General features: G+C 39.2%; 1 protein-coding gene across 1 annotated transcript; it reads right to left on the bottom strand.

Annotated features, from left to right (window-relative positions):
* Nucleotides 1–398: 398 nt before the first annotated feature.
* fzd7a (frizzled class receptor 7a) lies at nt 399–3,373 on the bottom strand. Its single transcript, XM_035768962.2, has one exon. It carries the CDS (start codon nt 2,918–2,920, stop codon nt 1,244–1,246), a length of 1,677 nt encoding a protein of 558 aa, XP_035624855.1. The 5' UTR covers nt 2,921–3,373; the 3' UTR covers nt 399–1,243.
* Nucleotides 3,374–15,069: the final 11,696 nt, after the last annotated feature.

The following is a 15,069-nucleotide window of genomic DNA, read 5'->3' as shown; positions in this document are numbered from 1 at the left end:
CAGGGGGCGGCACTTTGGAGTGGACACCCACCTGTCTCAATCAATGAGAGAAGATTTGAAATAGACCAAGATGGTGGCATACACATTTGGATAACTGCATTTTTCACGCGTCATGTTCAAAACCATGTATAAGTGATTTAGTTGAGCTTCACAATCAATTGGAGATACTTTTCAATGTTTTGAACGTGAGGCGTGTGAAAAAAATGCTAATATCGGTACCAGGACTTGAATTGGATTTGCGTCCACAAATGCTAAAACGTTAGCATTTGTAAACCGTTCCAGGGAAACTAAACCACAGCATGGATTGCTGTCCTACCTCCATAGACTGCTTACAGTCATCAACTTATTCCGCTAAATATAAACTATTCTCATACACATTTGACCACGAAAGCAAGACATTTAAAATAATAATAATAATTTTAATCTGTGAAATTGTACAGGTAGCCGACAAACCGTTTACAGCATTAAAAAGCATTTGTAAAAAAATTGCATGATTTTTATCCAAAATAGATTAAAAAATGTTGAAGAAAAAATATATATGTTTTTGCAAGATATGTATACTGCAGTAGCTGGCATAATTCCACTGCTTCACACATGCATATTCTATCCCATCTCTAAATACAATGTCTGTCAGTCTTAATGTGCCACAAAAATATGCATGATTGTCACTGGTTGGCTGCGAATGTCAAACAAAAATGCAGTATAAATTCATCAGGTCAAACATGTTCAACTGAAGCCAGTAGCGTTATATGATGTCGTCGTAGCTCTATAGTGTGAATGGGCTCATTCATTGTATACAATTGTTATAGGATCACCTCTGTAAATGAAAAACACTTTCTTACAAACACCCAGGGGCTCTACATGATTCAGAATTTGACCTACATGCCGGTAACGATACGTTTAGGAACGATCCGTTTCTCCGTATTCCTCTTCAGATGATCGTTGCACAATAAAGTGTCCGTATGAGCTTGTTTTCGTAACAACAACACTGGGATCTGGGAAACCACAATGGCTTTTTATTGGCTCCTGAAAGGAGGGGGCGGGGCTGCACGAGCCACGGACCCCCGTATTGAACTCATCATAGGTCTTATTCCATGCGTAATGTTCTGATCCCAAATGGCACCCTACTCCCTTACTAGTGCACTACTATATGGGCCCTGGACAAAAGTAGTGCACTAAATAGGGCGTAGGGTGCCATTTGGGACATAACCCATTATATTATCACTCGGTCTGTCATTGATGTTCATACTGTCGTTTCTCCCTCGTTGCTGGTACTCAGTCTCTTATAGAACCTGCGCCATGACTGCAGTGTTTTGCCTGACCATATCCAAAACCCGGAGGTGATGCCGACAATCAAAGTCATCAAATACTTGATCATGAAGACAGTAAAGTCTGGGGTCATGAGCGCAAAATTGTTTGTTGGACAAGGCACAGCGAACCTTTTACAGATCTGTGTATGCCAAGTTTTCTCCCACTGTTCACGGAACGCCTGCTCGTAGAAGTAACAGGCGATGATGATCGTGGCAGGAACGGTGTAGAGGACACTGAACACTCCGATCCGAACCATAAGCTTTTCCAGCTTCTCCGTCTTGGTTCCGTCGTGTTTCATGATAGTTCTGATCCGGAACAGAGAGACAAATCCCGCGAGAAGGAACGACGTCCCTATAAACAAGTAGACAAAAAGAGGTGCCAGAACAAAACCACGCAAGGAATCCACACTGTTGATGCCCACATAACACACCCCTGTGAGTAGATCTCCATCCACCTGTCCCATGGCCAGGATGGTAATCGTTTTAACAGCGGGTACAGCCCAGGCAGCGAGGTGGAAATACGGAGAGTTGGCCTCAATGGCTTCATGCCCCCACTTCATACCGGCAGAGAGGAACCAAGTGAAGGACAGAATCACCCACCATATAGAGCTGGCCATGCCGAAGAAATACACAATCATAAAGAGAATTGTACAGCCCTCCTTCTTAGTTCCCTGAGCTACAGTCTTATAACCAGTATCCTTGAATTGATCAATACACACCACTTTATCCTCTAAGATGAACCCGGCGGCGTAGGCCGTGGCCACCATGAAGTAACAGCCAGAGAGGAAGATGATAGGTCTCTCCGGGTAGCAGAACCGTCTCATGTCCACTAGGTAGGTCAGCACTGTGAACAGGGTGCTCACACAGCACAGAATGGACCAGATCCCGACCCAGAGCCGGCCAAACTTCACCTCCTCCTCCCGAAAATACATCAACCCGTTGGGCTTGGTGGGCTCGCAAGGCGCGCCGCAGTCCTTAACCCCCATAAAATAGTAGTTCAGATAGTTGGGCACCTGCAGTTGTAGCGGGCAGGAGAACTCCTGTTGCTTGCTCGGTCGACCCATATTGTGGGGTAGAGTCATGAGCTCAGGAAGGTAGGGTGTTGGGTACGAGGTGGGGCTACCGGTGTCCGAGGTGTTTTGACCCACACAGATCTCTCCTGCTCCGTGGACGGGGAAGTTCTCACAGCGGAGCCTCTCCGGCCACTGGAAACCGAACTTATTCATCAGGGCCTCGCAGCCTTGTCTCGCCCGCTCACACAGGGACCTGCACGGCGGGATAGCCTGCTCGAGGACCGTACAGACCGGCGCGTACATAGAACACAGGAAGAACTTCAGGTCCATGGAACACTGGACCTTGACGAGCGGGTAGAACTGGTGCACCTCCAGCCCGGCGTCCTCCTGGTTCGTGTGACCGAGGAGATTCGGCATGATGGTCTGGTTATAGGCGATGTCCGTACAGAGGGGTATGGAGATGGGCTGGCAGAAGCCGTGTTCGGGTATAGAGATGCCCTTCTCACCGTGGTACTGGCCTGAACACAACGGGAAAAGCGCACACAAGATCACCAGCGCACAACGCGCCGTACCTGCCCAATGAGCCGATTCCACCATAGTTCAAATAAAAAACATTGAATAAAATCCTAAATGTAAAAAATGTTCCCTTTCAAAAACTCGAGTTTCGTATATACCAGAAAAATGATCTTTACATATAAAACGGTTTTCGCTTTTCTGTCTCGAGCCTAAACTGATTGTACAAGTTCACAAAACCGTGCGCATGGTCTCCGTATTCTCATGACTTCTTGGTCTCAGGTCTTTGTAAATAGCTGTAGAAAAATGTAGTCCTTTGCGTTTCCTTCTCGGGATCAACAGCTTATAAAGTAATTCACTGTCTCCTTAGTTAAAATAAAGGTTCTACAGCGCGCATCTCCTCGCTTGTGTTGGAGATCGTTACGCATGTAAATGTATTAAATATTGTTAAATTAAAGTTGCAGTTTTCTTATCGTGCACATTGTCCAAAGCGTTGCCTTGCTGGACACTTACAAAGTTGGTGCTGTGGCACACAAAAGAGCACACGATGATGTGACGTCGGTTTCTAGTTACCCCTCATTCACAAGCCACAATGTAAGGGCGGGGCGCCTGAAAACCATGGGGTCTCCCGACTAATCACAGGGTTTGTTTTCCTTTGCGTCTCCTTCCTGATTGGATTGAGGGAATTATGGCAAACGGGTTGTTTAATAACTTTTTATCCCCTTATTTTCTTTCTCCAGATTTTATTTTATTTTATTAAACTTAAAAAGCCCATTCCTGACATATTTTTGGTGCATAATCTCAAATCGAAATCTAATTTTATTTGTCACTTGCTTCATAGACAACAAATGTAGATTTATCAGGGAAATACTGCTGACTTATGGGTCCATTTACAACAGAGTTAAAGATGAAACATTAAAATGCAAATAGATAACATGGTTATATACAGGGAGTAGAGATAACATGGTTATATACAGGAAGTAGTCAATAACATGGTCATATACAGGAAGTAGTCAATAACATGGTTATATACAGGAAGTAGTCATTAACATGGTTATATACAGGGAGTAGTCAATAACATAGTTATATACAAAGAGTAGTCAATAACATGGTTATATACAGGGAGTAGAGATAACATGGTTATATACAGGAAGTAGTCAATAACATGGTTATATACAGGGAGTAGAGATAACATGGTTATATACAGGAAGTAGTCAATAACATGGTTATATACAGGGAGTAGTCAATAACATGGTTATATACAGGGAGTAGTCAACAACATGGTTATATACAGGGAGTAGTCAATAACATGGTTATATACAGGGAGTAGTCAATAACATGGTTATATACAGGAGTAGTCAATAACATGGTTATATTCAGGGAGTAGTCAACAACGTGGTTATATACAGGGAGTAGTCAATAACATGGTTATATACAGGGAGTAGAGATAACATGGTTATATACAGGAAGTAGTCAATAACATGGTCATATACAGGAAGTAGTCAATAACGTGGTTATATACAGGGAGTAGTCAACAACATGGTTATATACAGGAAGTAGTCAATAACATGGTTATATACAGGGAGTAGTCAATAACATGGTTATATACAGGGAGTAGTCAATAACATGGTTATATACAGGAAGTAGTCAATAACATGGTCATATACAGGAAGTAGTCAATAACATGGTTATATACAGGGAGTAGTCAATAACATGGTTATATACAGGGAGTAGTCAATAACATGGTTATATACAGGGAGTAGTCAATAACATGGTTATATACAGGGAGTAGTCAATAACATGGTTATATACAGGGAGTAGAGATAACATGGTTATATACAGGGAGTAGTCAATAACATGGTTATATACAGGAAGTAGTCAATAACATGGTTATATACAGGAAGTAGTCAATAACATGGTTATATACAGGGAGTAGTCAATAACATGGTTATATACAGGAAGTAGTCAATAACATGGTCATATACAGGAAGTAGTCAATAACGTGGTTATATACAGGGAGTAGTCAACAACGTGGTTATATACAGGGAGTAGTCAATAACATGGTTATATACAGGGAGTAGTCAATAACATGGTTATATACAGGGAGTAGTCAATAACATGGTTATATTCAGGGAGTAGTCAATAACATGGTTATATACAGGGAGTAGTCAATAACATGGTTATATACAGGAAGTAGTCAATAACATGGTTATATACAGGGAGTAGTCAATAACATAGTTATATACAGAGAGTAGTCAATAACATGGTTATATACAGGGAGTAGTCAATAACATGGTTATATACAGGAGTAGTCAATAACATGGTTATATACAGGGAGTAGAGATAACATGGTTATATACAGGAAGTAGTCAATAACATGGTTATATACAGGGAGTAGAGATAACATGGTTATATACAGGAAGTAGTCAATAACATGGTTATATACAGGGAGTAGTCAATAACATGGTTATATACAGGGAGTAGTCAATAACATGGTTATATACAGGGAGTAGTCAATAACATGGTTATATACAGGAAGTAGTCAATAACATGGTCATATACAGGAAGTAGTCAATAACGTGGTTATATACAGGAGTAGTCAATAACATGGTTATATACAGGGAGTAGTCAATAACATGGTTATATACAGGGAGTAGTCAATAACATGGTTATATACAGGAAGTAGTCAATAACATGGTTATATACAGGGAGTAGTCAATAACATGGTTATATACAGGGAGTAGTCAATAACATGGTTATATACAGGGAGTAGTCAATAACATGGTTATATACAGGAAGTAGTCAATAACATGGTCATATACAGGAAGTAGTCAATAACATGGTTATATACAGGGAGTAGTCAATAACATGGTTATATACAGGGAGTAGTCAATAACATGGTTATATACAGGAAGTAGTCAATAACATGGTCATATACAGGAAGTAGTCAATAACATGGTTATAAACAGGGAGTAGTCAATAACATGGTTATATACAGGGAGTAGTCAATAACATGGTTATATACAGGGAGTAGTCAATAACATGGTTATATACAGGAAGTAGTCAATAACATGGCTATATACAGGGAGTAGTCAATAACATGGTTATATACAGGAAGTAGTCAATAACATGGTTATATACAGGAGTAGAGATAACATGGTTATATACAGGAAGTAGTCAACAACATGGTTATATACAGGAAGTAGTCAATAACATGGTTATATACAGGGAGTAGAGATAACATGGTTATATACAGGGAGTAGTCAATAACATGGTTATATACAGGAAGTAGTCAATAACATGGTTATATACAGGAAGTAGTCAATAACATGGTTATATACAGGGAGTAGTCAATAACATGGTTATATACAGGGAGTAGTCAATAACATGGTTATATACAGGAAGTAGTCAATAACATGGTTATATACAGGAAGTAGTCAATAACATGGTTATATACAGGAAGTAGTCAATAACATGGTTTTTCAGACATAATGATTAGTGATGAGGTGTTTCAGACATAATGAAGAGTGATGAGGTTTTTCAGACATAATGATGAGTGATGAGGTGTTTCAGACATAATGATTAGTGATGAGGTGTTTCAGACATAATGATGAGTGATGAGGTGTTTCAGACATAATGATGAGTGATGAGGTGTTTCAGACATAATGATGAGTGATGAGGTGTTTCAGACATAATGATTAGTGATGAGGTGTTTCAGACATAATGATTAGTGATGAAAGGTGTTTCAGACATAATGATGAGTGATGAGGTGTTTCAGACATAATGATGAGTGATGAGGTTTTTCAGACATAATGATGAGTGATGAGGTGTTTCAGACATAATGATGAGTGATGAGGTGTTTCAGACATAATGATTAGTGATGAGGTGTTTCAGACATAATGATTAGTGATGAGGTGTTTCAGACATAATGATTAGTGATGAGAGGTGTTTCAGACATAATGATGAGTGATGAGGTGTTTCAGACATAATGATTAGTGATGAAAGGTGTTTCAGACAATGATGAGTGATGAGGTGTTTCAGACATAATGATTAGTGATGAGGTGTTTCAGACATATTGATGAGTGATGAGGTGTTTCAGACATAATGATTAGTGATGAGGTGTTTCAGACATAATGATTAGTGATGAGGTGTTTCAGACATAATGATGAGTGATGAGGTGTTTCAGACATAATGATTAGTGATGAAAGGTGTTTCAGACATAATGATGAGTGATGAGGTGTTTCAGACATAATGATGAGTGATGAGGTGTTTCAGACATAATGATTAGTGATGAGAGGTGTTTCAGACATAATGATTAGTGATGAGGTGTTTCAGACATAATGATGAGTGATGAGGTGTTTCAGACATAATGATTAGTGATGAGGTGTTTCAGACATAATGATTAGTGATGAGAGGTGTTTCAGACATAATGATTAGTGATGAGGTGTTTCAGACATAATGATGAGTGATGAGGTGTTTCAGACATAATGATTAGTGATGAGGTGTTTCAGACATAATGATGAGTGATGAGGTGTTTCAGACATAATGATTAGTGATGAGGTGTTTCAGACATAATGATTAGTGATGAGGTGTTTCAGACATAGTGATGAGTGATGAGGTGTTTCAGACATAATGATTAGTGATGAGGTGTTTCAGACATAATGATTAGTGATGAGGTGTTTCAGACATAATGATGAGTGATGAGGTGTTTCAGACATAATGATGAGTGATGAGGTGTTTCAGACATAATGATTAGTGATGAGGTGTTTCAGACATAATGATTAGTGATGAGGTGTTTCAGACATAATGATTAGTGATGAGGTGTTTCAGACATAATGATTAGTGATGAGAGGTGTTTCAGACATAATGATGAGTGATGAGGTGTTTCAGACATAATGATTAGTGATGAAAGGTGTTTCAGACAATGATGAGTGATGAGGTGTTTCAGACATAATGATTAGTGATGAGGTGTTTCAGACATATTGATGAGTGATGAGAGGTGTTTCAGACATAATGATTAGTGATGAGGTGTTTCAGACATAATGATTAGTGATGAGGTGTTTCAGACATAATGATGAGTGATGATGTGTTTCAGACATAATGATTAGTGATGAAAGGTGTTTCAGACATAATGATTAGTGATGAGGTTTTTCAGACATAATGATGAGTGATGAGGTGTTTCAGACATAATGATTAGTGATGAGGTGTTTCAGACATAATGATGAGTGATGAGGTGTTTCAGACATAATGATGAGTGATGAGGTGTTTCAGACATAATGATGAGTGATGAGGTGTTTCAGACATAATGATTAGTGATGAGGTGTTTCAGACATAATGATGAGTGATGAGGTGTTTCAGACATAATGATGAGTGATGAGAGGTGTTTCAGACATAATGAAGAGTGATGAGGTTTTTCAGACATAATGATGAGTGATGAGGTGTTTCAGACATAATGATGAGTGATGAGGTGTTTCAGACATAATGATGAGTGATGAGGTGTTTCAGACATAATGATTAGTGATGAGGTGTTTCAGACATAGTGATGAGTGATGATAGGTGTTTCAGACATAATGATTAGTGATGAGGTGTTTCAGACATAATGATTAGTGATGAGGTGTTTCAGACATAATGATGAGTGATGAGGTGTTTCAGACATAATGATGAGTGATGAGGTGTTTCAGACATAATGATGAGTGATGAGGTGTTTCAGACATAATGATGAGTGATGAGGTGTTTCAGACATAATGATTAGTGATGAGGTGTTTCAGACATAATGATTAGTGATGAGGTGTTTCAGACATAATGATGAGTGATGAGGTGTTTCAGACATAATGATTAGTGATGAGGTGTTTCAGACATAATGATGAGTGATGAGGTTTTTCAGACATAATGATGAGTGATGAGGTGTTTCAGACATAATGATTAGTGATGAGGTGTTTCAGACATAATGATTAGTGATGAGGTGTTTCAGACATAATGATTAGTGATGAGGTGTTTCAGACATAATGATGAGTGATGAGGTGTTTCAGACATAATGATGAGTGATGAGAGGTGTTTCAGACATAATGATGAGTGATTAGGTGTTTCAGACATAATGATGAGTGATGAGGTGTTTCAGACATAATGATTAGTGATGAGGTGTTTCAGACATAATGATGAGTGATGAGGTGTTTCAGACATAATGATGAGTGATGAGGTGTTTCAGACATAATGATTAGTGATGAGGTGTTTCAGACATATTGATGAGTGATGAGGTGTTTCAGACATAATGATTAGTGATGAGGTGTTTCAGACATAATGATTAGTGATGAGGTGTTTCAGACATAATGATTAGTGATGAGGTGTTTCAGACATAATGATTAGTGATGAGGTGTTTCAGACATAATGATGAGTGATGAGGTGTTTCAGACATAATGATTAGTGATGAGGTGTTTCAGACATAATGATTAGTGATGAGGTGTTTCAGACATAATGATTAGTGATGAGGTGTTTCAGACATAATGATGAGTGATGAGGTGTTTCAGACATAATGATGAGTGATGAGGTGTTTCAGACATAATGATTAGTGATGAGGTGTTTCAGACATAATGATGAGTGATGAGGTGTTTCAGACATATTGATGAGTGATGAGGTGTTTCAGACATAATGATTAGTGATGAGGTGTTTCAGACATAATGATGAGTGATGAGGTGTTTCAGACATAATGATGAGTGATGAGGTGTTTCAGACATAATGATGAGTGATGAGGTGTTTCAGACATAATGATTAGTGATGAGGTGTTTCAGACATAATGATGAGTGATGAGGTGTTTCAGACATAATGATTAGTGATGAGGTGTTTCAGACATAATGATGAGTGATGAGGTGTTTCAGACATAATGATGAGTGATGAGGTGTTTCAGACATAATGATGAGTGATGAGGTGTTTCAGACATAATGATGAGTGATGAGGTGTTTCAGACATAATGATGAGTGATGAGGTGTTTCAGACATAGTGATGAGTGATGAGGTGTTTCAGACATAATGATTAGTGATGAGGTGTTTCAGACATAGTGATGAGTGATGAGGTGTTTCAGACATAATGATTAGTGATGAGGTGTTTCAGACATAATGATGAGTGATGAGGTGTTTCAGACATAATGATTAGTGATGAGAGTGTTTCAGACATAATGATTAGTGATGAGGTGTTTCAGACATAATGATGAGTGATGAGGTGTTTCAGACATAATGATGAGTGATGAGGTGTTTCAGACATAATGATGAGTGATGAGGTGTTTCAGACATAATGATGAGTGATGAGGTGTTTCAGACATAATGATGAGTGATGAGGTGTTTCAGACATAATGATTAGTGATGAGGTGTTTCAGACATAATGATGAGTGATGAGGTGTTTCAGACATAATGATTAGTGATGAGAGGTGTTTCAGACATAATGATTAGTGATGAGAGGTGTTTCAGACATAATGATTAGTGATGAGGTGTTTCAGACATAATGATGAGTGATGAGGTGTTTCAGACATAATGATGAGTGATGAGGTGTTTCAGACATAATGATGAGTGATGAGGTGTTTCAGACATAATGATGAGTGATGAGGTGTTTCAGACATAATGATGAGTGATGAGGTGTTTCAGACATAATGATGAGTGATGAGGTGTTTCAGACATAATGATGAGTGATGAGAGGTGTTTCAGACATAATGATTAGTGATGAGGTGTTTCAGACATAATGATTAGTGATGAGGTGTTTCAGACATAATGATTAGTGATGAAAGGTGTTTCAGACATAATGATTAGTGATGAGGTGTTTCAGACATAATGATTAGTGATGAGGTGTTTGAGACATAATGATTAGTGATGAGGTGTTTGAGACATAATGATTAGTGATGAGGTGTTTCAGACATAATGATTAGTGATGAGGTGTTTCAGATATAATGATTAGTGATGAGGTGTTTCAGACATAATGATTAGTGATGAGGTGTTTCAGACATAATGATGAGTGATGAGGTGTTTCAGACATAACGATGAGTGATGAGGTGTTTCAGACATAATGATGAGTGATGAGGTGTTTCAGACATAATGATGAGTGATGAGGTGTTTCAGACATAATGATTAGTGATGAGGTGTTTCAGACATAATGATGAGTGATGAGGTGTTTCAGACATAATGATGAGTGATGAGGTGTTTCAGACATAATGATGAGTGATGAGGTGTTTCAGACATAATGATTAGTGATGAGAGGTGTTTCAGACATAATGATGAGTGATGAGGTGTTTGAGACATAATGATTAGTGATGAGGTGTTTCAGACATAATGATTAGTGATGAGGTGTTTCAGATATAATGATTAGTGATGAGGTGTTTCAGACATAATGATGAGTGATGAGGTGTTTCAGACATAATGATTAGTGATGAGGTGTTTGAGACATAATGATTAGTGATGAGGTGTTTGAGACATAATGATTAGTGATGAGGTGTTTCAGACATAATGATTAGTGATGAGGTGTTTCAGACATAATGATTAGTGATGAGGTGTTTCAGACATAATGATTAGTGATGAGGTGTTTCAGACATAATGATGAGTGATGAGGTGTTTCAGACATAATGATGAGTGATGAGGTGTTTCAGACATAATGATGAGTGATGAGGTGTTTCAGACATAATGATGAGTGATGAGGTGTTTCAGACATAATGATTAGTGATGAGGTGTTTCAGACATAATGATGAGTGATGAGGTGTTTCAGACATAATGATGAGTGATGAGGTGTTTCAGACATAATGATGAGTGATGAGGTGTTTCAGACATAATGATTAGTGATGAGAGGTGTTTCAGACATAATGATTAGTGATGAGAGGTGTTTCAGACATAATGATGAGTGATGAGGTGTTTCAGACATAATGATGAGTGATGAGGTGTTTCAGACATAATGATTAGTGATGAGGTGTTTCAGACATAATGATTAGTGATGAGGTGTTTCAGACATAATGATTAGTGATGAGAGGTGTTTCAGACATAATGATTAGTGATGAGGTGTTTCAGACATAATGATTAGTGATGAGGTGTTTCAGACATAATGATGAGTGATGAGGTGTTTCAGACATAATGATGAGTGATGAGGTGTTTCAGACATAATGATTAGTGATGAGGTGTTTCAGACATAATGATTAGTGATGAGAGGTGTTTCAGACATAATGATGAGTGATGAGGTGTTTCAGACATAATGATGAGTGATGAGGTGTTTCAGACATAATGATTAGTGATGAGGTGTTTCAGACATAATGATGAGTGATGAGGTGTTTCAGACATAATGATTAGTGATCAAATCAAATCAAATCAAATCAAATCAAATTTATTTATATAGCCCTTCAGACATCAGCTGATATCTCAAAGTGCTGTTTCAGAAACCCATAAAACCCCAAACAGCAAACAATGCAGGTGTAAAAGCACGGTGGCTAGAAAAACTCCCTAGAAAGGCCAAAACCTGAGGAAGAAACCTAGAGAGGAACCGATTAGTGTGGGGTGGCCAGTCCTCTTCTGGCTGTGCCGGTAGAGATTATAACAGAACATGACCAAGATGTTCAAATGTTTCATAAATGACCAGCATGGTCGAATAATAATAAGGCAGAACAGTTGAAACTGGAGCAGCAGCACAGTCAGGTGACTGGGGATGAGGTGTTTCATGTCAGGTAATGATCCTAGGGCTCAGGTCAGTTGAAACTGGAGCAGGAGTGGCCAGGTGGACTGGGACATAATGATGAGTCCTCATGTCAGGTAGTCCTGGGACATGGTCCTAGGGCTCAGGTCCTCCGAGAGAGAGAAAGAAAGAGAGAAGGAGAGAATTAGAGAACGCACACTTAGATTCAGACAGGACACCGAATAGGACAGGAGAAGTTTCCAGATATAACAAACTGATTAGCCCCCGATAAACTACTGCAGCATAAATACTGGAGGCTGAGACAGGAGGGGTCAGGAGACACTAATGGCCCCATTAGGACACCCCCGACAGGGCCAAACAGGAAGGATATAACCCCACCCACTTTGCCAAAGCACATCCCCCACACCACTAGAATCTTCAACCACCAACTTACCATCCTGAGACAAGGTGTTTCAGACAAAGATCTCCGATGGTGATGAGGGGGGCAACCCAGACAGGCCGATGACAACAGTGAATCAACCCACCCAGGTGTTTCACCCCCCCAGACATAATGATGACTCAGTGAACAGGGTTAGAGGCAGAGAATCCCAGTGGAAAGAGGGGAACCGCCAGGCAGAGACAGCAAGGGCGGTTAGTGCTCCAGAGCCTTTCCGTTCACCTTCCCACTCCTGGGCCAGACTACACTCAATCATATGACCCACTGAAGAGATGAGTCTTCAGTAAAGACTTAAAGGTGATTAGTGATGGGTAGGACCGTTTCAGACATGGAGCTCTATGAGAAAGTGATGAGCTGTTTGCAGACAATAGGGATTAGAGGCCTGCGTCTTGTGACCGTAGCGTGTGTAGGTGTTTACGGCAGACCAAATCAGAGAGGTAGGTAGGAGCAAGCCCATGTAATGCTTTGTAGGTTTTCAGTAAAACCTGATGAAATCAGCCCTGCTTTGACAGGAAGCCAGTGTGAGAGGCTAGCACTGGAGTAATATGATGTTTTTTGGTTCTAGTCAGGATTCTAGCAGCCGTGTTTCAGCACAACTGAAGTTTATTTAGTGATCCGGGTAGCCGTTTCAGAAAATAGAGCATTGCAGTAGTTAACCTAGAAGTGACAAAAGCATGATTAATTTTCTGATCATTTTGGACAGAAAGTTTCTGTTTTTGCAATGTTACATAGATGAAAAAAGCTGTCCTCGAAATGGTCTTGATATGTTCTTCAAAAGAGAGATCATCCAGATGAGGTCCTTCAGTTTTATTTTATTTATTTAGTGATGAGGTGTTTCAGACATAATGATTAGTGATGAGGTGTTTCAGACATAATGATGAGTGATGAGGTGTTTCAGACATAATGATGAGTGATGAGGTGTTTCAGACATAATGATGAGTGATGAGGTGTTTCAGACATAATGATTAGTGATGAGGGTGTTTCAGACATAATGATTAGTGATGAGGTGTTTCAGACATAATGATTAGTGATGAGGGTTTCAGACATAATTAGTGATGAGGTTTCATGATGAGTGATGTTTCAGACATAATGATGAGTGATGAGGTGTTTCAGACATAATGATGAGTGATGAGGTGTTTCAGACATAATGATTAGTGATGAGGTGTTTCAGACATAATGATGAGTGATGAGGTGTTTCAGACATAATGATGAGTGATGAGGTGTTTCAGACATAATGATTAGTGATGAGAGGTGTTTCAGACATAGTGATTAGTGATGAGAGGTGTTTCAGACATAATGATTAGTGATGAGGTGTTTCAGACATAATGATTAGTGATGAGAGGTGTTTCAGACATAGTGATTAGTGATGAGAGGTGTTTCAGACATAATGATTAGTGATGAGGTGTTTCAGACATAGTGATGAGTGATGAGGTGTTTCAGACATAATTATTAGTGATGAGAGGTGTTTAAACTCCCTGCATCATTTGTTTTAGATGGAAGATAGTTTATCTAAATACATTTCATGAATATCATAATGAATGAAGAAGAAGTTGAAGTCAATACAATTAGTTTCTGATGTAGCTGGACTCATTAGTCCCCCAAAAAATATATATATATAAAACATCATTACATACATACAGTATGTACAAAAGCTAGCAATATCTATAGCACAATGCAGTTTTAAACATACCATACATTTAATAGTATTACCACATTAAGTCTGCATATGGATGTGGAGGTTTTAAAAGGTGTGTTGGTCGAATCTTCCAGGCCGATTCCAGAATGTTCTTCAGCTGGTGAAGCTCTTCTTGTGTTGAGTAATGGCAGCTGGTTTAGCAAGCTTTGGCGCTGTGGCGATGTTGGCAGGGATGTTGGGTTTGGGGGGGGGCTGTGGCTCTGGCTCCTTCTAGACAACCGTCTGGTCACTTTCTGTACTCCACAGCCAGGTGGACAAGCCTCTCTTTCTTCACCCCCAACTGCATCGACCTCTTTCAGAAGATTTGTTAGTACTGCAAGTCTCCTGGAAAGACATGAAGACTGATCGTGAGGATGTGTAACCATGCAATAAGCCATGTTCATCTGTAATCAATCAAACAAGGGCACAGTAGACTGGTGTGTTTGGTTACACTCAGAGTCCATAATGGGT

Source organism: Oncorhynchus keta, chromosome 7 (assembly GCF_023373465.1).
Source record: "Oncorhynchus keta strain PuntledgeMale-10-30-2019 chromosome 7, Oket_V2, whole genome shotgun sequence".
Lineage (NCBI taxonomy): Eukaryota > Metazoa > Chordata > Actinopteri > Salmoniformes > Salmonidae > Oncorhynchus > Oncorhynchus keta.
This window is presented reverse-complemented; position numbering and strand designations above follow the sequence as displayed.

Bases quoted from the DNA above. Each gene is read 5' to 3' on its own strand.
- fzd7a (XM_035768962.2), bottom strand. From the start codon at position 2,920: ATGGTGGAATCGGCTCATTGGGCAGGTACGGCGCGTTGTGCGCTGGTG.